This window comes from Ovis aries, chromosome 2 (assembly GCF_016772045.2).
Source record: "Ovis aries strain OAR_USU_Benz2616 breed Rambouillet chromosome 2, ARS-UI_Ramb_v3.0, whole genome shotgun sequence".
NCBI lineage: Eukaryota > Metazoa > Chordata > Mammalia > Artiodactyla > Bovidae > Ovis > Ovis aries.
The window spans coordinates 83,983,879-84,005,953 of record NC_056055.1 but is presented as its reverse complement, the minus strand read 5'-3'; the positions used below and the strand labels follow the sequence as shown (position 1 = coordinate 84,005,953).

Below are 22,075 nucleotides of genomic sequence, written 5' to 3'. Positions count from 1 at the left end.
TCTTGGGGCTTCAGCTTCGGGGGAAAAAAAGACTGAGGAACGATGGGGCGGGAGCAAGGGGAATAGGGGACTGAGAAGCATCTCTGCCTCAGGTGGTGGCGTCTTTTCGGTCGTGGAGCGGTGGACCTTGCGAAGCCTGGAGGGGTAGCTCTGGGGCTGCGGAGGCCGCGCACTCCCGGGCGAGGAGCGGGAGGCGGCCCTCCCCCTCACTCTCCCACCCCCCACCCTTGCCCCTCCGCGGGCCTCCCCTCCCCCTCCCCCGTCGCTCCCCGTACGGCCCCTCCCTCCGGGTTTCTGAGCTTTAACCGCCCTCGGTGCTCTCCCTCGCAGGCGCGTCGGGGCACCCCGAGGCATCCTCCCCCTCCCGCCACCGCGGGAGCCGCGGCTCCCGTCCGCCCTCCCGCATCCCCTCACAGTCCGCGCCGCCGCACCTCCTCCTTGGGCTTCGGACCCTCGGCCTCGCCCCTGAAACATGACTCGCGACTTCAAACCTGGGGACCTCATCTTCGCCAAGATGAAAGGTTATCCTCATTGGCCAGCTCGAGTAAGTGATTTTTAGCCTTCGCGTGTAGCGGTGCTACCTTCTTCAGAGGCCTACTTCCTACCCTTTTCTCTTTTTTTTCCCCCTCCTCGTATCCTTTCTCTCCTTCGGTTTCCTTTAGTCTCATTTGTAACCTGATCTTTTTAGTTTTTTGCCCACTAATCTTCTATGCAATTTAAAAATCCAGGTGTTTTGGCATACTTAGGTGTTTTCCTATGGTTGTTGACAGCCTTTGGCAGGTTTTCTTAATAGGAAATATTTAAAGATGATGCCATTCTTGTTCCATTGTAGGTGAAAACAAATACGGATTTTGTGTTTAAAAAAAAATTGGGGGCTTCCCTGGTGGCTCAGACGGTAAAGAATCTGCGACATTTTCTTAATTTTGAATAAAATCCAAAATAGCAATGGAATCTATGCAAACTATTGGGTGTCAAAAGGTTGTATGGAATTAAATTGAATTCGTAGATATTCTTTCCTGTTTTATAGTCAATGAGACCTTCTGGATTGACTGGTTCAATGAAAGCTAGGACTGGGTATTCTGGAAAATTTTACAATAAGGGAGCATCAGAGAAAGTCTAGAAAATTCGTTTTCAAGTTTTTATTGGTGAAGTTTGCCTTATGACCTTGAAGAAGTTGTTCCACCTCTGATTGTTTCCCATAGGTGAAAGGAAGAGTAAACCCGCATTCCTTAGTTCGCATGTAGTACAGAGAGGTGATTCAGAGCTCAGGATTTTTTGTGACATTTAGGAATTGAGACTTTTAAGAGCACCATTTTCAGAAAAAAGATCTTTTAGCTTATAGTAGGACTCAGGTTCTAATATAGTGATAGAACCTGAAAAAGGTTGAACTCAGTAAGCTCAAGAGTCTTTTTAAATATACACATGATATTCTAAAGCTGTAATTTCCACTAATTTACTCTTTTTTGAGGAGTGTGTTTCTTAAAGATAATTAAATCCTATAGTTTTAATTATGTCAGCTGGGAGGAAAGATAAGCCATTGGTTACAGAGAATCATGGAGTTGCTGAGTGCTATCCAAGTGTAAAATGTTCACCATTTCTTAATTTTTCCCATCCAGCTGTAAGTCAGGTTTATAGATTTCCTTCCAGCCTGGAAAGAATTTTTTCCCACTAGTTTATTAAGTCTGCCTTTCCAGTCTTAGTGGAAAAATCCTTAATCATAATTCTTGTCTGTATATTTGACACTTTGTTTCCTTTGTGATCACTTTATTTTAGTGTGCATTCTTTGACTTCCAAATAGATTGTAAAGTTCTCAGAGCAATAGATGTAAACTGAATTTCCTTATCATCCCCACCCTCCATCCTTAGCATATAAGTCATGCACTAAAAAACTATTTCATGTTTAAGTGGAGGATAGGCAAACTGGGAAGGTTTAAGGCTCGTCCAAGATAACATTTTTTGTGGTTAGATTAACGCGTGATTATTTTGAGGTGTTAGAAAATCTGAGGTTATGGGATACATCTTCATTCAAATTTCTATGTAGCAGTGTAGTTTAAAACCAAATGGAAACTCTTCAAAAATCACTCTTCTAAATCATCTTCCCTGCATGGTTCAGTCTGTTAGGTGACTAACAGTGCTAGTAGAAGCAAAATAAGGTAGCTTCAGGAGGGCCAGGGTGTTTTATTTAATAAATGCTGCATTTACCAATTCGTATTGAAATGGAAAATTTTAGTCTCTTTTATTTTACCCTTTTTTTCTTAGAAACAGTTGCGTTTAGATTTGATATTGTCTGTGTCACACACATATATATATATATGTGAGGAAATTAAGTTCCTAAGGGTGTTGGGTGCTAATGATTCTTATTGATGGCTGAAACCTTCAGACTACCAACCAGTGAAGTCACCCTCATGGTCTTTTCTTAAACCATTTCTTTATGATCATACATAAGGAGCATAGTAGGTCTTCTGTTGGTTATACCCTTCTTAGCAAAGTCAACAGATTTTTAAAAATTGAAATGTCTTTGAAATCTTGAAAGGAACGAAATTATTTCTATTCTAATTTTATTTCTATTTCTAGAAATGTATTATGAAATTTAAGTAAATAATGAAGTAGAAATGTTAAATTCTGGCTAAGTACTACTGTCTGATGGCCTTAACTCTGATAAGAAAGTAACAACTATTATAGATGTGTTTGACATAGCAGTACCTGATACCGTCTTCCTTACTTAATTAGAAGTATTAAAGTGTTAAAAGAGAAATGAAAAAGGAATAGGTAACTCATGTTACTCAGCCATGTAGGTCTAAGATGTTTTCATAAGTATATGTTTCAGATTTGGAAAAGTATTGCTTTCACATTTTTAATGTCTGGTTTTACATTACTCCAGTATTTGGATAGCCTCTCTATGGAAATAGCATTTAAAATTTTTGAACAGATTCATAGTTCCTTATCTGGAGTACTTAGGGGCAGATTTATGTGAACATTCAGAATTTTGGGGTTTTAGAATGGTAGTGATGGTCCACATACGGTACATCTTTCTGTGATAAGGTCTAGGATGGCAAATGATAATCTAACGATATTTCTGCAGAGAAGCATCAGTAGAAATGCTAGATGGATAAAAGAAATGATGGAATAGCTTCAGTTTCTATGCAGGTTTTGGTGTCACATGAGTTTTGAGAAATATACTGGTTTTCTGAGCTTCTTGAGTTTCAGAACTAGAGATGAGGGATTGTGGACCTGTAGAACTGGTCCATTTCATAGCAGATACCCTTTTGGATGTCTTGTTTTCAGTTTACTCTGGTGTGTTTAAATGTGTATGATTCAAAAGATTTTAATTTTTCTGATCTTTCTTTTTTTTAGGTAGATGAAGTTCCTGATGGAGCTGTAAAACCACCCACAAACAAACTACCGATTTTCTTTTTTGGAACTCATGAGACGTAAGTCCTTTTAGTTCTAAAGGCAAATCAGAGTTAATATAGCAGGTTCATTGGGTATATAACGAAAAGCAAGTAGGGGTTAGTTAAGAGAGAAAATAATAAAGTAACAGAAAACATTAAAATCATCTTTGAACTTGGAAAAAAAGGCTTCACGTGTCCCTTTTAAATTTATTTTTATGTTAAATTACACACTGCAGGTTTAACTTTTACTGGCATGGACGTCCTTAATCATAAAAGATGTAGATTGATCCTCTCAGCAGTCAGAAAATAACTGATGAATGAGAAAGTGTGTAAGGAAAGTTTTAACAAGGTCTTCAGTATTCATATTTAGTGTAATTAGTGCTTTTTGTAATGATGACATGACACCCTATTTTAGGCTTTGTGATTTTAGCCACACTAATGGTATATTGTGGGAAAGGTGAAAAGAAATCTGAATAGTTCCTTCTCTGTGTATTTGTATGATTCTGGGAGCTACTGTTGTTACTGCTTTGCTGTCCCTGGTGGATTTCTGGGCAGAAACTGATTTGGAGAAGCAAATTAATTTCTCAGACATTGTAGCTGAATACTGAACTGTTAACTTCTAGGTGCGGAGGATTAATCCAGGGGCTATCTCATTAATTATGAAAAATAATATTACTACATGCCTATATTTTAATAGCCTTACAAGTAGCATATAACCTCACCAGTTTTGAACTTTAGGTTTAGAATTTGCAGTAATTTTGGTAGACTTGTTTACCTGGGTTCAGGTTAAACAAAACTGGGATACTCTAGTTAAAATTATATAATGGTATGGACCTAACAGAAGCAGAAGATATTAAGAAGAGGTGGCAAGAATACACAGAAGAACTGTACCAAAAAGATTTTCACGACCCAGATGATCATGATGGTGTGATCACTCACCTAGAGCCAGACATCCTGAAATGTGAAGTCAAGTGGGCCTTAGAAAGCATCACTATGAACAAAGCTAGTGGAGGTGATGGAATTCCAGTTGAGCTGTTTCAAGTCCTGGAAGATGATGCTATGAAAGTGCTGCACTCAATATGCCAGCAAATTTGGAAAACTAAGCAGTGGCCACAGTTCTGGAAAAAGTCAGTTTTCATTCCAATCCCAAAGAAAGGCAATGCCAAAGAATGCTCAAACTACCGCAAAATTGCAATTGTCTCACACGCTAGTAAAGTAATGCTCAAAATTCTCCAAGCCAGGCTTCAGTAATATGTGAACTGTGAACTTCCAGATGTTCAAGCTGGTTTTAGAAAAGGCGCAGGAACCAGAGATCAAATTGCCAACATCCGCTGGATCATGGAAAAAGCAAGAGAGGTCCAGAAAAACATTTATTCCTGCTTTATTGACTATGCCAAAGCCTTTGACTGTGTGGATCAGAATAAACTGGAAAATTCTGAAAGAGATGGGAATACGAGACCACCTGACCTGCCTGTTGAGAAATCTGTATGCAGGTCAAGAAGCAACAGTTAGAACTGGACATGGAACAACAGACTGGTTCCAAATAGGAAAAGTAGTACGTCAAGGCTGTATATTGTCACCCTGCTTATTTAACTTCTATGCAGAGTACATCATGAGAAATGCTGGTCTGGAAGAAGCACAAGCTGGAATCAAGATTGCTGGGAGAAATATAATAACCGCATACCATGCTTATGGCAGAAAGTGAAGAGGAACTAAAAGCCTCTTGATGAAAGTGAAAGAGGAGAGTGAAAAAGTTGGCTTAAAGCTCAACATTCAGAAAACTAAGATCATGGCATCTGGTCCCATCATTTCATGGGAAATAGATGTGGAAACAGTGTTAGACTTTATTTTTTGGGCTCCAAAATCACAGCAGATGGTAATTGCAACCATGAAATTAAAAGACACTTGCTCGTTCGAAGGAAATTTATGACCAACCTAGATAGCATATTGAAAAGCAGAGACATTACTTTGCCAACAAAGGTCCATCTAGTCAAGGCTATGGTTTTTCCTGTGGTCATGTATGGATGTGAGAGTTGGACTGTGAAGAAAGCTGAGTGCCGAAGAATTGATGCTTTTGAACTGTGGTGTTGGAGAAGACTCTTGAGAGTCCCTTGGGCTGCAAGGAGATCCAACCAGTCCATTCTGAAGGAGATCAGTCCTGGGTGTTCATTGGAAGGAATGATGCTAAAGCTGAAACTCCAGTACTTTGGCCACCTCATGTGAAGAGTTGACTCATTGGAAAAGACTCTGATGCTGGGAGGGATTGGGGGCAGGAGGAGAAGGGGACGACAGAGGATGAGATGGCTGGATGGTATCACCGACTCCCTGGACACGAGTTTGAGTGAACTCCAGGAGTTGGTGATGGACAGGGAGGCCTGGCATGCTGCAATTCATGGGGTCACAAAGAGCCGGACACGACTGAGCAACTGAACTGAAGGGTGTCTACAATGACAACATTTGTTTAACATTGCTTAGCTACTGTATGAACTTCCAAAAAAAATTTTTAAATAGCTTTATATGTAATTTACATCATAAAGTTGTGTAAAGTGTAAACTTTAGTGGGTGTTAGTATATTTACTTCCATAACTGTTAGCAGTCACTCTTCATTTCCTGCCCCCTGGGCCTAGATACCCATTAGTTTACTATCTGTCTAGACTTGCCAGTTCTTGACATTTCACATTAGTGACATCATGCAGTGCCACATAATTGTCTTCTTTAAAATCCAGTTTTGAGTTCAGAATTTTGTTGGCCTTCATAATTACTTTGAGTATAAAAATTTGAATATACTTTGAATATAAAAATTTAATTTAAAAATGAGTTTCTGATTATCTGGGACAATCTACCATTTAAAACTTCCATAAATTCAATAGGGAAGGTATCTTTTAATGAAAACTTGTGTAATGTCTGTTGGAATAAGGGTTTTTAAAGTGTGATCCCAGGTCAAGCTGCACCCTACATGGAAACAGCACCTGGGAACTTTAGATAGGCATGCAAATTCCTGGACCCCACCCACCTAAGATTCAGTGAATCAGAAATGGAGGTGTGGAGCCCAGCAGTCTATTTTAAGTAGCCTTCCAGATAATTGGAATGCATGCGAAGATTGCATACTAACTATATCAGAGTAATGTGAGTTAGACATTCCCTAGAATTTCTATGTATCCTTATAGTATTATAGACCTGGAGAAGGAGATGGCAAGTAAAACTCTGTGGACATAGAAGCCTGGCAGTCTACAGTCCATGGGGTTGCAAAGAGTTGGACATGACTGAGTGACTAACACATAGTATTATAGAACACATAGTCATTCTTATGTTAAATTTAGAAGAATGATCATCCCTTCCTCAACATTTAAAAATGAGGATTTTTATGTTGTAAATATCTGTAGATTATAAATCAAAACAGACTATGCCAAAGAACTAAATTTTCATAAGCATTGTTTGGTTAATAACAGTGGTATTATTTAGTGGGAAATGAAGATGGTGAATTAATAATATTCAAAAATTAGAATATATTCAGGAAATCAAGCTAATGATATTAAATTTTCATTTCAAAATGTACTTGTAGTTTTTGTGCCTCAGTGATCTCATAAATAAACTGTTACCTTTGGAAAGGCAGTGCTCTTGTATCTATTAGTCTGGTGGCTTAACATTTTGGTATTTAAGGTTAATTTTTAGAAACTGAATTGCGGTGAGTGTTTGCCTTTTTCCCCTTCAGAATTTGGGAGGGCGGTTATTTGAACCTTTCTGTTTGGAACTTGCATAAGTTGGAGTTTAATCCAGGAGCCTGTAGTTAAGAAGATGGGAAAAGAAGAACATGGAAGAAGAAATGACAATTAGAAAATTAGATATTCATAAAAGTGAAAAGTAGTGTTAGTCACTTAGTCATGGTCAGCTCTTTGTGACCCCACAAAACCTGGCAGGCTCTCCTGTCCATGGAATTCTCTGAGCCACCAGGGAAGCCTAGTTATTTGTAACTGATTTGTAAATAAAAAAAATTTTTTTTATTGTGAAGTGAGAGCAGAATCCCTTTGTAACTGCATTCATTTCCTGAGCTGCAAGCATTTGATTTTTCATAATTTTTTACGCCTTTCATAGTTAATTTATCCACCAAAGTTTTGAACACTATTTAACAGTGAGCTCTTAAACATATACCAAACATGATGGGCTGCTAGATGTCATAAAACTAATATATTGGAAACAGATTCTTAGTAAATGAGACTGACAAAGATGCAGTGCTTTTTGCTGGAGCCAAAAATCTTAGTGTTATCCTTGATTTCTTACAGTCTTATCTTTTTCCTCCCCACATCTAGTCAGTCAGCAAGTCTTAATTCTTTTCCTTTAATATGAATTCTGATCTGCTTTCTTCCACTCCTCTGGCAACTTAAGTTCAAGCCGCAGTTACTCTTAGGAATAGTGTCCTGTCTCTATCTTGGGCTCAGCTTTCACTCTTCATATATAGTCAGAGTGATCTTGATATTTCAGTCAGATCATGTCATTTTCTCTGTCCAGAGCCTTTCAGTGACCTCCTTGTTAACCTTAGCAACAGACAAAACCCCCAAATTCTGTGTATAAATGCTGTTGTTAAATTCTTACTTTTTGGCTGTGCTGCAAGGGATGTTGGAATCTTTGTTCCCTGACCGCAAATCAGACCTGTGCCCCCTGCATTGGAAGCTCAGTCTTTCTTTTATTTTTGGTTTTTTAAATTTCAGTTGGGATCTAATTAAGGTATTGTTGTGGTTTTTGCCATATACTGACATGAGTCAGCCACCGGTGTGCATGTGTTCCCCATCCCGAACACCCCCTCCCACACCCCTCCCCATCCCATCCCTCTAGGTTGTCCCAGTGCACTGGCTTTGAGTGCCCTGTTTCATGCATCAAGCTTGGACTGGTGATCTATTTCACATATGGTAATATACATGTTTCAGTGCTATTCTCTCAAATCATCCCACCCTCGTCTTCTTCCACAGAGTCCAGAAGTCTTTTCTTTCTATCTGTGTATCTTGCTGTTTCTCATATAGGGTCGTCATTACCATCTTTCTAAATTCCATATATATGCGTTAATATACTGTATTTGTGTTTTTCTTTCTGACTTACTTCACTCTGTATAATAGGCTCCAGTTTCATCCATCTTATTAGAACTGACTCAAATGCATTCTTTTTAATAGCTGAGCAATATTCCATTATGTATATGTACCACAACTTTCTTATCCATTCATCTACTGATGGACATCTAGGTTGCTTCCATGTCCTGGCTATTATAAACAGTGCTGTGGTGAACATTGGGGTACATGTGTCACTTTGAATTCTAGTTTCCTCGGTGTGTATGCCCAGAAGTGGGATTGCTGGGTCGTATGGCAGTTCTGTTTCCAGTTTTTTAAGGAATCTCCACACTGTTCTCCATAGTGGCTGTACTGGTTTGCATTCCCACCAACAGTGTAAGTGGGTTCCCTTTTCTCCACACTGTCTCCAGAATTTATTGTTTGTTGACTTTTTAACAGCAGCCATCCTGACTGGTGTGAGATGGTACCTCATTGTGGTTTTGATTTGCATTTCTCTGATAATGAGTGATGTTGAGCATCTGTATGTCGTCTTTGGAGAAATGTCTATTTAGTTCTTTGGCCCATTTTTTGATTAGGTCGCTTATTTTTCTGGAGTTGAGCTACATGAGCTGTTTGTATATTTTTGAGATTTATTCTCCGTCAGCTGCTTTGTTTGCTATTGTTTTCTCCCATTCTGAAGGCTGTCTTTTCATCTTGCTTATAGTTTCCTTCATTTTGCAAAAGCTTCTAAGTTTAATTAGGTCACATTTGTTTATTTTTGCTTTTATTTCCATTACTCGGGGAGGTGGGTCATAGAGGATCTTGCTGTGATTTATGCCAGAGAGTGTTTTGCCTATGTTTTCCTCTAGGAGTTTTATAGTTTCTGGTCTTAGAAACTAGTTAGATCTTTAATGCATTTTGAGTTTATTTTTGTGTATGGTGTTAGAAAGTGTTCTAGTTCCATTCTTTTACAGGTGGTTGACGCGTTTTCCCAGCACTGCTTGTTAAAGAGATTGTCTTTTCTCCATTGTATATTCTTGCCACCTTTGTCAAAGATAAGATTGTCCATAGGTGTGTGGATTTATCTCTGGGCTTTCTATTCTGTTCCATTATCTATATTTCTGTCTTTGTGGCAGTACCATATTGTCTTGATGACTGTAGAAGCTTGGTCTTAACCACTGAACCACCAGGCAAGTCCCTACAAGTGCTGTTTCATAACACCCTGTGTGAACTAGTTAATCTTAACCTCTCCAACCTCATCACATTTTCTTTTTTACTGTTACACAGATGTATCTTGTCTCAGGTCCTTCCTGGTTGAAGACCTATCTTTCCCAACAAAGAGAAAACAGATTTTCAGTCATTTAGCTCTTAGCTCATATCCTCTTTTTTTATGCTTATTTTTCCATTACAGTAATGACTAAATTTTTTTTTCCTTTCCTTCAACCACAAATGAAAAGCTTGGAGAGCAGGAACCTTGTCTGTCTTGTTTATCATTATTGACTTAAGTGCCCGGCACATAGTAGCTGTTAAATAAATGTTTGGTAATAGACTGAAAGCTCTGTGACCTAGATAAAATAAATTTGTTGATGATGAATTTGCTGTCCATTAGCTAGCATTTCTATAGTGTTTAGGACAGCTGGATTAGAAGTGTCTTTGAATCCTGCCTTTTATCTATCTGCTCTATGACCTTGAGCAGGTTTACTTAGCCTTGTCCTTCTCTTCCCTGGAAAATGGGAACAATAAAATACTCTACCTTAGAATTCGAGGTGCAGATAAGATACTACATGACAGATGCTTAAAACAGTGCTTGGCATGTATTAAACACAAAATGTCAACTATTAGGAACTAAAAATAATGTTGCATATTATTTTTCCACAACTTGTAAGTATGCTTATTAGATTGTTTGCAGTGCAGTTTGTTTTGCTGGCTAATTATCATTGTTAATTGAGGGAATACTCTCATCCAGGTCTTCTTGTTTCTCTAAAGTCTAGAAATTTTTAAATGAAGATAGTGTTTTTGCCACTTTATTTCTTTACTGTTCTTAATTCAAAGATGTTAGATGCTCAATTCTAGGAACTTTGAAACTATCCATAACAGGTTGTTTCAAAACCTGCCTAATATACAGTTATTAGGAGTGAAGGTGAATGGGAAAGTTCTACTGGTCAGTTTTTTGTATCACCTATCCACAAGAAAGGAATGAAAAAATGAATCATAGGATAGGATTTTATTTTCTTCTATACTGAGTTCTATACAATTTCAGTACTACAGACGTAGTTGTTTGTGTTGGTGTGGAGTTTGTGTGATTTCTTATAATGAGAGGAACTGTTTCTTCATCTCTGTATTGTCAGGTTCCTGGCACATAGTAGATGTATCAATTGTCTATTGAGTCCTTTTCTGTTATAAAGTAGTGTGTGTGCTGTTATAAAATGTAGTTTAAAACAGTATGTTTCATATTTTATGATTTAAAAATAATAGGGAAATGAAACATCAAGTTAGAGTCAGTGTTTAAAAGGTATAAGTTTCTGTATTATATTATTACTTGACAACAGGTAAATGAGTTTTGAGCTTCAGGTCTTCAGCCGTGATAAACTTCCCTATCCCATTTTTTTATATGCAACTTCTGGTTTACTTTAAAGGACGCTTTTAGGTGTGTGGTCATTGAGTTTTTGTGAGGCATGTATGTGTATGTTCTTGTAGGTATATACATTGTTTCCAAAAAAGTGACTTTAGAGAGATGACTGCTTTTATGTATACTTGGATTCTGAAAAATCCGGATACACAGGAACACACTTTAGGCATATGCTATGTAAGAAACACACCTGCAGGCTTTGGAATTATTTAAATTGCTTCAGAATTATAAAATTAATACTGTAGTTAATGATTTGCTTTTTCTTAAGACATTTTCCGTTAGCTCTAATCCTTGTGCTTTGACAATTGGTGTTTGGAGTTCATATGTATAGGGATATGACATCAATATTTTATTAATATATAAATCAGTGTTTCAGAGACTGTATTACAGTGGTTAAAGGGAATCTGTTTAAGGGAACATTGTACAGAGTGAAGGCTCTGCTCTTTAATGGCTCAATAACCTTGCTTGCATCAGTAAATCTTTTTGGCTTTCAGTTTTCTAATCTTTAACAGGAAGATCTTGGTGATCCCTAAGTGCTCTGGAATTTAGTGGGTAATGTGCTTTCAATTAATGCCTATCTTTTTATTAAAAAAATTTTTTAAACAACATTAAAAGGAAGCACATCATTTTTACTGTTTTTTAGGGGAAAAAACTCTAAACCTATTACTGTTTTTAGTGTATTTTCTTTGAGATTTATATGTCATTTAAAAATTGAAAGCTTTGAAGGATGAATCAAAGCTACAGCTACAGAAGGTTGTGCCCTTGGGGACTAGTGATGGCTGCTTAAAAATTAATCTGATCCCTGTTCACCAAGCTTATGGGATTGCATCCCTGGGGAGGATTCTTTGTGTATGGGTGTGTTTTCTTCTTATTTTCTTAAATTGAAATGTAGTTGATGCATACTGCACAAGTTTAAGGTATGTTGATTTTGATACATTTATTTATTGCAGTGTTATTACCACCATGATTTGATACATTTATATATTGCAATATGCTTACCTACCACCATAGTGATAGCTAACACCTCCAACCTCCATCAGGTCCTGTAATTAGTCATTTTCTTTTTTGTGGTGACAACATGGAAGGATTCTTTTTTCATCCACCATTATTGTTTGAATCTCATTAAGGAGCTCTGTAGTCTTGAACATACCATTTGAGGCAGCAGTTCTACTTAGAATTTATTAGGAAAATATGTGAAAAGATGGAGCAATACATTATTTATTATAGTTACATTTTATAATAGAAAACTTGATACAGGAAATGGTCCGACAGTAGACAAATTAATTTTGGAAAAATTATTTAGTGATACAGTGTTTAGCTGTTAAGTAACTGTTGATGTGAAAACATGTTCATTATAATTTGAAAAAGTATTTATGGGTCAGTAGTATATACATGAAAATTACATGTTTATATAGATACATATGCTACAAACAAGTGGGTGAAAACAGTGGCTATCTGTAGTTGGTAAAGTTCTGGATCATTTTTGTTTTTTTTGGAATGTGGTATTCACTGAAAAATATTTTAACAACTTTGTTAAGATGTTAATTCATATCTCAAACAATTCAGTTAAAACATATAATAGATTTTAGTATATCCAGAATTATGTAGCCCTTAGTACAATTTTAGAACATCTTCATCATACCAAAAAGAAACCCTTAGCAGCTACTACTTATTTCTCCTGTCTCTCCCCTTTATTGCCATAGGGAACCATTAATCATTTTTTGAAAAATACTTATTTGTTTCTTTGACTGTGCTGGGTCTCATTAGCAGCACTTGGGTTCTGTACTTGTGGCATGCAGACTCTTAGTTGCAGTATATGGGATGTAGTTCCCTGTAGAACCCGGGCTCCCGGCTCTGGGACCGTGGGGTCTTAACCGCTGGATCACCAGGGAAGTCCCGGGAATCAGTAATCATTTTGCCTATTCTGGGCATTTCATATAAATTGAACTATACAATATGTGGTCTTTAATGACTTTTGCTACTGTGCTGCTATAAACACTTGTGTACAAGTTTTTGTGTAGATGTATCAGAAAAGGCAGGAGAGGTAAGAGATGTGCGTTCAATCCCTGGGTTGGGAAGATCCCCTGGAGGAGGGCATGGCAACCCAATTTCCTTACACACACTGTCAGTAATAGTGCATTTAGTATTTTGACAACTTTTGAAGGTTATGGAATAATTGTAAGTTTTCCTATTTTTCGATAAGATTGCTTTGCATGGTCATTTTTGTGGTCTCTTGTTGTCATGCAAAGTGGGGACTACCTGTTTTGGGAAAAGAAAAATAATCCACATAAATTTAACTGAAACCTTTATACATACGCTAAATAGTATCATAGTGGAATCACTTTTAATGAGAGCAGAAGGAGAAGAGGGTGTCAGAAGATGAGATGGCTGGATGACATAACTGATGCAATGGACATGAACTTAGGCTAACTTTGGGAGACGGTGAGGGGCAGGGAGGCAGGCCTGGTGTGCTGCAAGAGTCGGACGCAATTGGGCAACTAAACAACAAGAAAGAATCAGTTTTCTCTTTTGAATAGCGTTTTGGTTTAGAATACTTTAAAAATGCTCCGTGTTTGAGGTTTTAAGACATTTTTCTGTGATTTTATTAAATATTTAATAATTTAAGGTCCCTTCCACTTCTCAAAGTTCCTGGTGCTACCAGTTTTGAACCATTTGGGGATTTCAAACTATAAATTAGTCTGATTTTCTACGTTGCTGTTTAGTACCCATCTTCTTCAGTCTTTACAGCTTCCATATCTGATAACGTCTCTTAGCCTTATAGAAATTGTGAGGTTTTTTAGAAGGGAGAATTACTTTGTTCTTAACAGAAGTATATTTTGTATTTTTGATGGAGTTTTAATTCAAGTCATTTACTTGGAATTTGGAGATGATTATGCTAGAGGAACTGCTTTACTGTTTTAACTAAATATGTTAAATTTTCTAACCTTAGATTGCTGGTAGGAGTGAATAATGCTTAGTAAAAATCTGAATTTCTAGATCACTTGAAATCATGATAATTTGCCTTAACTGATATGCAGTTAAAATATATGGATACGTTCAGTATTTGTAAACTGAAAAATTTAAATAATAATTAAAGCTGTCTCATGTAATTGATCATATTTAAGTAGAGCTGTCAGTACTTTGGCCATCGCATGCAAAGAGTTGACTCATTGGAAAAGACTCTGATGCTGGGAGGGATTGGGGGCAAGAGGAGAAGGGGATGACAGAGGATGAGATGGCTGGATGGCATCACTGACTCGATGGACGTGAGTTTGAGTGAACTCCGGGAGTTGGTGATGGACAGGGAGGCCTGGTGTGCTACGATTCATGGGGTTGCAAAGAGTCGGACACAACTGAGTGGCTGAACTGAACTGAACTTAGTCTCCTGTTGAAATTTTATTCTAAAGCCTTTTAAAATAGTCTAAACTAGAATGTTAACTATAGTCATAGGTCCCTAATTCTTAAAAAATTTCAGCAGATACGGAATTTGTGATAACATAATTAGTAATTAATAACCTTAAATTGTAGCATATTTTAGAGGAAATGAGTAGTAATTTGATTTTCCTCTTGCTTTGGAGAATACATATATATCAACTATTATGGCAAAAACCTTACACATTCTCTGTGTCTACCTTTATAGGATTGACAAACTTCTGCAGAACTGACTGGCCTAGGGAGATAAACAAGGGGTTTTTTTCTGGGGATTATATCTAAAGACATATATATACAAAAAAATAGTTGATTGTCATCATTCACAGGTTCCATATTTATGAATTTTGCCTGCTTACTGAAATTTACTTGTAATCCTAAGTCATTAACTGTGAGGTCTTCATGGTACTGTCTGAGTGCTGTGGCAAAAAATGGAGTAATTTGATGCACGCATTCCTAGCTGAGGTTGAAGGAAGGCTGTGCACTACTTTGTTTCAGCTGTCATACTGTAAACGAGTGTCCTTTTTGCAGTCTGTGTAGTGTCGTGGATTTTGCATTTTTGTGCCTTTTCCTTGGTCATTTTGTTATCAGTCAGTTCAGTTCAGTCGCTTAGTCGTGTCCGACTCTTTGCGACCCCATGGACTGCAGCATGCCACGCCTCCCTGTCCATCGCCAGGTCCCGGAGTTTACTCAAACTCATGTCCATTCAGTGGGTGATGCCATCCAACCATCTCCTCTGTCATCCCCTTCTCCTGCCTTCAATCTTTCCCAGCATCAGGGTCCTTTCAAATGAGTCAGCTCTTCGCATCAGGTGGCAAAGAACCTGTTGTTGTTTATAGTAGCACCCTAAAGTGGTGCTGAAGTGCTGGTCAGTGTTCCTCAGTGCAAGAAGACTGCTGTGCCTTACAGAGAAAATGAGTGTTACATAAGCTGTTGGCTGTAAGTTCAGTGTAAATGAATTGCCAATATATATTAAACAAGGTATCTTCAAACAGAAAAATGCATAAAACAATGTTATATTTTGATTGGTTGACAAAAATATGACCAGAGGAACCTACCCTGTATTTCCCCTGCAGCAGTGGTATAGTATTTCCTTAATTCAGTGTTCATGGTGATATTTTAGAATACAATTATCATGAATAAAAGAATTGACTAAAATATATATGTGTGTGCATGTGTATATATGTGTATACACACATAAATGAACTAGTGATAAGGTCTGATTCCCATCATTTTCAAATGTACTGTTCAGTGGCATTGGGCAGTACATTATTGTGCCGCTTGTGTGTTTTTTTAAATAGAATTATGGATCTAGGATTAAATTTCTGACTGAATTTAATGAACATGTTTGGAATTAGAGAGTTATTTGTGGCTACCCTTTAATTTATGTATGATGTTTAATGCATTTAGATTAATTTTGATAATTGTGTTCATAGGGTAGTGTTAATCACTTATATTTGAGATTGCATTACACTCATATTTCCCCTCCTCCTTTTTTAGTGCTTTTTTAGGCCCAAAGGACATATTTCCTTACTCAGAAAATAAGGAAAAGTACGGCAAACCAAATAAACGAAAAGGCTTTAATGAAGGTTTATGGGAGATAGATAACAATCCGAAAGTGAAATTTTCAAGTCAACAGGTGCGTCATATTACATAAAACTTAGTTTAGTATTACTTACTCAGTTTTGGTGAATAATCAGTATTCTAGCTATAGGAAAATAATTGAAGAGCCTTGTAAATTTCCGATTAAGTTTTTGTGAGGTTGAACCTTGGACTTTTATATCTAGATAACTGAAAATACTGCCTTCGTGGTCAAACAGATCTCAGAAAGCTAGGAAATATTCAGTTATTTAAATCCTGATTGGAAGTTTATTTAATGTATTGAATTTAAAGCCATATGTACTGTTTCTTAAATTTAGGTTTAATAACAAAAAAGGATGTGTTTTTTCTTATTTTAATTTCTAAATCTATAAAATTAGAATATGAACTTAATATGGGTTAAATTAAATATGTGACAAAAATATTTATAGCACTGTGCAAATTATATTTGCTTTTGGTTTCTATAAGAGCAACCTTTAAACCTTTTTATTTTGGGTTTGTGTGTGTGTGTGTTTGTATGTATGTATGTATTCAGACTTGAGCTTTTAAAAACTGGATGAGTGTGAGTAAACCTGAAGGAAATAGCAACACACTGAAAATTTTGCAAGTTTGTATCTTTTAATCTATATGTTTCTTAGTTCTTTGTCTGTGCCAGGCTTTTTTCTCTTGTTTGAAACCTTCAGACGCTGTTGTGTCTGGAACATTCGAATTTTTGATTTTACAGGGCTGCATTAGATGATCCTAAGTGCCTTCATTAGCCACCCCAAAGTTATTTGTTACAGTACTTATAATTGCTTCTGTACTAGTCTTAACTGCCACAGGCTTGTTCTATAAACAGAGAAGTTGTATGTGTCCTGTGTGCCTGGCATTGTTATATATTTGTGGAGAGAATAGTTATCCACTGGATGTTTGTTGCACAAATGTGAGAACTGATGAATGATTTCCCATTCTTACTGGCTTGACTGTGTAATGGGAGTCCCAAAAGACTGAGTTGATTATTTCCTGAAAATAACTTTAACTTGGGTTATGCATCCTATGATTGTGCCTTCAAAGTCATTTTCATTCTCCAGATTGTCTTGCATAGTCACTCTATTCTCTGTTCCCATCTACCTACTTAATCTGCAGGTAGTTTTTATCGTACATGTGGATACTTGGGAGTTTTCTATTTCACAGTGAAATATTCTGGTTGGTTGTGTGCGTGAAACCCAACAATTTTCTGTTCTTAACATAAGTGTGAATGATGATGCTGGTGTGATGTACTCTGTGTTCCCAGCCCAGACATCCTCCATGGCACATTCCTGAGGTTTGGTGCAAGCATTCAAGCCCAAACTTACATAAAAGAAACACCATAAATTTGCCATCATTAATTTATAAATATCTCTATAGTGCTATAAGTAATTTTGGACACATTTGTACATTTTTTTAAATATACCTTTATAAAATTTGTGGATTATCAGCATTGCCTTTTTTACAAAAAAGGAAAAGGGTTAACAGTGTAGAAGACTAGCCAAAGGAAAAAGCTAGAAAGGTGCACAGTTTGGATTACATTGCCATCATCTTATAAATACGTGCTGTACCCTCACCTCTGGTTGTCATCATTTTGGTTGGTATTTTGAAACTCTAGGGACCCTAAGTCACCTGCTTAACAAGTATTTTCTCATCTGGGGGTACTTTTAAAAATGAATGATTATTGACTCCCATTCAGTGTCTGTTAAATCAGAATCACTTAAGTTTGGGTTTCAGGAATCTGGATTTTAAATAAACTAAATTTGAAATATAGATCAGTCAAGGTCCTTAAATAAAGTTGTGATATATATATATATGTCATGTATATATATATATATATATACATATATATGTGTGTGTGTGTATATATACTTTTATATATATACATATATATGTATGTATATATATATACTTTTTTAGATTAGATTCTTTATCCAGAATATTACAGTAGTTGAATAGAGTGTAGGTCTATGCTGTTCTAAATCACCTTACATTGTACCTTGCTGGGTGTTGGTTAGAACATCAGGATGGTATTCTTTGTAATTGTACTTTTAATTTCTGCTTCATTATTTTATCTGCTGAGCTTGTATGCATCAATTGCAGGAATAATAGCATTTAAAACTGTTTATAAATTATGCATACTAGAAGTATCCTGTGCAACAGAAATAAGGGTACTTTTCTAGCTTTCTTACAGGCTTTGATTTTTTATGGGCACCAATTTTAAAGTTGGGATAAAATTATTTTGTGAAACTAATAGATTTGATTGTTCATAGGCATCAGCTAAACAGTCAAATGCGTCATCTGATGTTGAAGTTGAAGAAAAAGAAACAAGTGTTTCAAAGGAAGATACCGACCATGAAGAAAAAGCCAGCAATGAGGTGTGTTTAATTTCACTTGCATTCTAAATCCATCTTGTTGCAAGGAAGAATTGTAAAATGAGTTGATTGTGGCAAAGTAGAAAGTAATCTTTAAAGTAGTCAAGTAATGAATGGGAAAATATTAAAGGCTTATCTCCTTGTGTGAATATTAAATATAATATTATAAAATATTTTTTTCATCTTTATACTTTCTGGCTGCTCCAGGTCTTAGTTGCAGCCTGTGGAAAGGAATCTTTAGTTGCAGCACATGGAATCTAGTTTCTTGATCAGGTATCCATCCCAAGCCCCCTGTATTGGGAGTGCGGAGTCTTAGCTACTGGACTACCAGGGAGGTCCTTGGATGTTGTTAGGCTTACTGTTTGTTAGGAATATCTTTAAAGCGAGGTGTTGTAGATGGATGTATGGGAAAGGACATTGAACCAAATTTTTAGAAACCTACGTTTATTTCCAACTCTGTATTTATTATCTGAATGGAAATACTTATTTAGCCCTTCTAGGCTTCATAAAATTGTTATATGATCAAGTCCTGACCACCTCTTAACATTAACAGTCCTACAACTGAAGATTCTGCTGTAGAAAGATTTGTGTTTTGTAAATTTAAATAGACAACCCCTGCAGTGTACTAGCAAGTGTGACTTTAATATTTGATCTGACAAATTTTTTTTGTTTTTTGGACAGAGATAGCAGTAGTTCCTCTTATTTCATAATGATAATATTAAGACTTTTCAAAATTTGTAATTTCAAACAAGTTCCCTAGTTCTTTCAGTGAAACATGTTTGTGAGTTTTAATTTAAGAAACTTTCTTTCAGGTGTGGCATAATTTATCAGTTTCATCTTTTTTTTTTGTATAGGATGTGACTAAAGCAATTGACATAACCACTCCAAAAGCTGCCAGAAGAGGGAGGAAGAGAAAGGTAATTCTACAGCTTAACCACAGAGATCTTAAAAGAATTTTTATTTTAGCTGGATTGAGGAAGTGTAGATAGTGAAAAAACTGTACTGTTTAAACTTAGTGTTTCACTCTTAAGTCCTTATTGTAAAGGATAGGTTATGTTTACATATCAAAACTGTTGCTTTCTTAGTGATACAACATCCTTAAGTTGCTGCTGTTGCTAAGTCACTTTAGTCGTGTTCGACTCTGTGCGACCTCAGAGACAGCAGCCCACCAGGCTCCTCTGTCCCTGGGATTCTCCAGGCAAGAATACTAGAGTGGGTTGCCATTTCCTTCTCCCTCCTTAAGTTGAATGGTAAACAAAATGCACCAATTTTCATTCCTTTTTATGTTGCTGCCTTAAGGTTTCTCTATAAAATGGATAATATATATATTTATAAGATTATTGAGAGGATTAAATCAGTTAAGACATATAAAATATTTATAATAAATTCTTATACATGGTAAGTGCTTTATAAATGTCCACTGTTACGCTGTTGTTACTACTTTACAACATTGTTGTGTGAAATGAGAGGATGTGACAGTTTGGGATGAAGTACATCTTAGGATTTTAATTATGTTTTCTTCTCTCCTATGTGAAGTTTTGTTCATCACACCTTTTTCTGACCTAGTTACATAACTAATAGAAAAACTATTATTATATGACAAAGCTACAAAGAAAACTTGCGTTCAGTTTGTTTTTTCTTTTAATGGCAAATTATGCTATTAGTTTATTGTTTTGGCCAAGCCACACAGCAACATGGGATCTTAGTATGCAGCACGTGGGATTTTAGTTCCCTCACCTGGGATTGAACTCATGTCCCCTGCAGTGGAAGCACAGATTCTCACAATTCTCAACTGCTTCACCACCAGGGAACTCCAAGGGTTCAGTCTTTTAAAAAGGGTTGTTTTTTTTTCTCTTGTACTGTAGTGTGAGTTCAGCGTCTTTAATTGAAGCCACTGTAATTATTTTACTATTTACTATTACTATTTTACTATTTACTATTTACTATTTACAATTACTATGTAATTGTTTTCATATTTTACTTCCAGTGGCTTTTTATCCCCTGTGGGGTGTGTGTGTATGTGAAGGAGCTATGATAACTTGAACAAGATTTTAAAAGATAGGCAGAATTTTGACAGGCAGATGGAGGAGTAGGGGAGGACAGAGGCATAAGAGAAAACTTTGCTTCAAGCATTTCTAGTGTTGCATTTCAGTATTATCAGACCATAACATTTGAGGGAAACAAGTATGAAAACACCAATGTGTTATCCTGAAGAACTGGTGGATAGCCTTTGAATCATTTTAAATTTCAGATATTTCTTTTAAAGCAGTGTAAATGATGGGAATTGAATTGAAGCAGAGTGAGACTAGTTTCCTGATAAGTTGATTCAGAGTTTTGGTACTTACTTCACTGGCCCAGGCAGAAAATCATCAGTGAATAAGGAAGATAATGTCTTTGTTCTCACTGAATGACATTTTTGTTGAGACAGATAGTAAATACATATGACAATTAAAATGGAGAGTTACGATTATGACTTGGTAACTAAATTATAAAAACCTTTCTAAAGAGTTAACCTAACATTTTTAGTGGTGTAGGTAAAAGATGGGATGCTAAGAGCCCCTTAGGGGGTTAATGGTTGATTGAAAGTGGGTGTGAAGGGAGAAGGAGGAAGCTAGGATGACTTAAGGTGTAGGCTTGGATGACTGGATTATATACTGAAATGCAGGAGATGTTTTGAGAGTAGAGGCTGAGGAGGATGTGAAACACCTTTGAGAATTAGACTGAAAATTCATATTTCTCTGACACCAAAAGGGTTAAAGGTAGAAGTTAGAGATGTGGTCTCATAAATACAGGATATTAGATGGTTAGTCAAGGGGGAAAGTTTACCAAGAACCACACAGAAACCAGAATCCTGAGGTAATATAGTGGCCATGAAAGGTTGCCTTGTAAAATTGTGGTGGAGAATGAACTGTCAGGAGAAAATCTAAGAGAAGCTATCAAGATAAACAGGGAAGGAAGGAATTTTAAGAATGAGGGAGTGGTTAGTAGGGTCCTGATGCAGAGGGGGCCCAGTAAGGTTTGACAGTTAGGATCTGCCAGGATACTTTAAGGTCAAATGGTAAGAACAGGTGAAGTAGACTAAAGAATAAAATGTTTAATGTTAAAATTACACTGTGGTTTTGAAATCTTTGAAGTGAGGAGAGAGAATGCAACAAGGATTTGCCATGGTTAAGGGAGGGTGTTAGAGTAAAAAAAATATAATAGAGGCTGTAACGCCTTTTCTTTGTGAAACCAGGAAATAGCAAAGATATTGAGTTTAAATTATTGAAAGTTAAGAATAATGCTGAGTGAGAGAAAAGGGAGAACACATTTAAAGAAACTGACTTAATGGAAAAGAGACATTTTTCATCTTTTATAACATTGAAGGGAATGGACTATTAAAAATTTCTAGGGAGACTTGGAAATTAAGGGACTCCCTTCCTGCTGGCCTCAGTCTCTCCCTTCTCCCTCACTGAATTCAAAGCAAGACTGCATATATGGTATAAGGCAAGAAGAAAGGATTGAAAGTTTATGCCAGAGGGAGGAGAAGGAAAGGGAATGACAAAAGAGAGGGTAAAGGAGTAATGGAGAACTGTGACCACAAATGAAGCTGCATAAAATGCATGCACGT

At 36.7% G+C, this 22,075-nt stretch overlaps 1 protein-coding gene across 1 annotated transcript in view; it reads left to right on the top strand.

Annotated features, from left to right (window-relative positions):
• Positions 1-464: 464 nt before the first annotated feature.
• The window catches only part of PSIP1 (PC4 and SRSF1 interacting protein 1), a gene marked incomplete at its 3' end in the record, with an annotated part of 36,839 nt that continues 15,228 nt past the window's right edge, over positions 465-22,075 (top strand). Inside the window, 5 exon segments of the mRNA NM_001143892.1 lie at positions 465-544; positions 3,354-3,430; positions 15,986-16,124; positions 18,364-18,468; positions 19,320-19,382. Coding sequence (NP_001137364.1) covers positions 473-544; positions 3,354-3,430; positions 15,986-16,124; positions 18,364-18,468; positions 19,320-19,382 — 456 coding nt within the window. The 5' untranslated portion in view covers positions 465-472.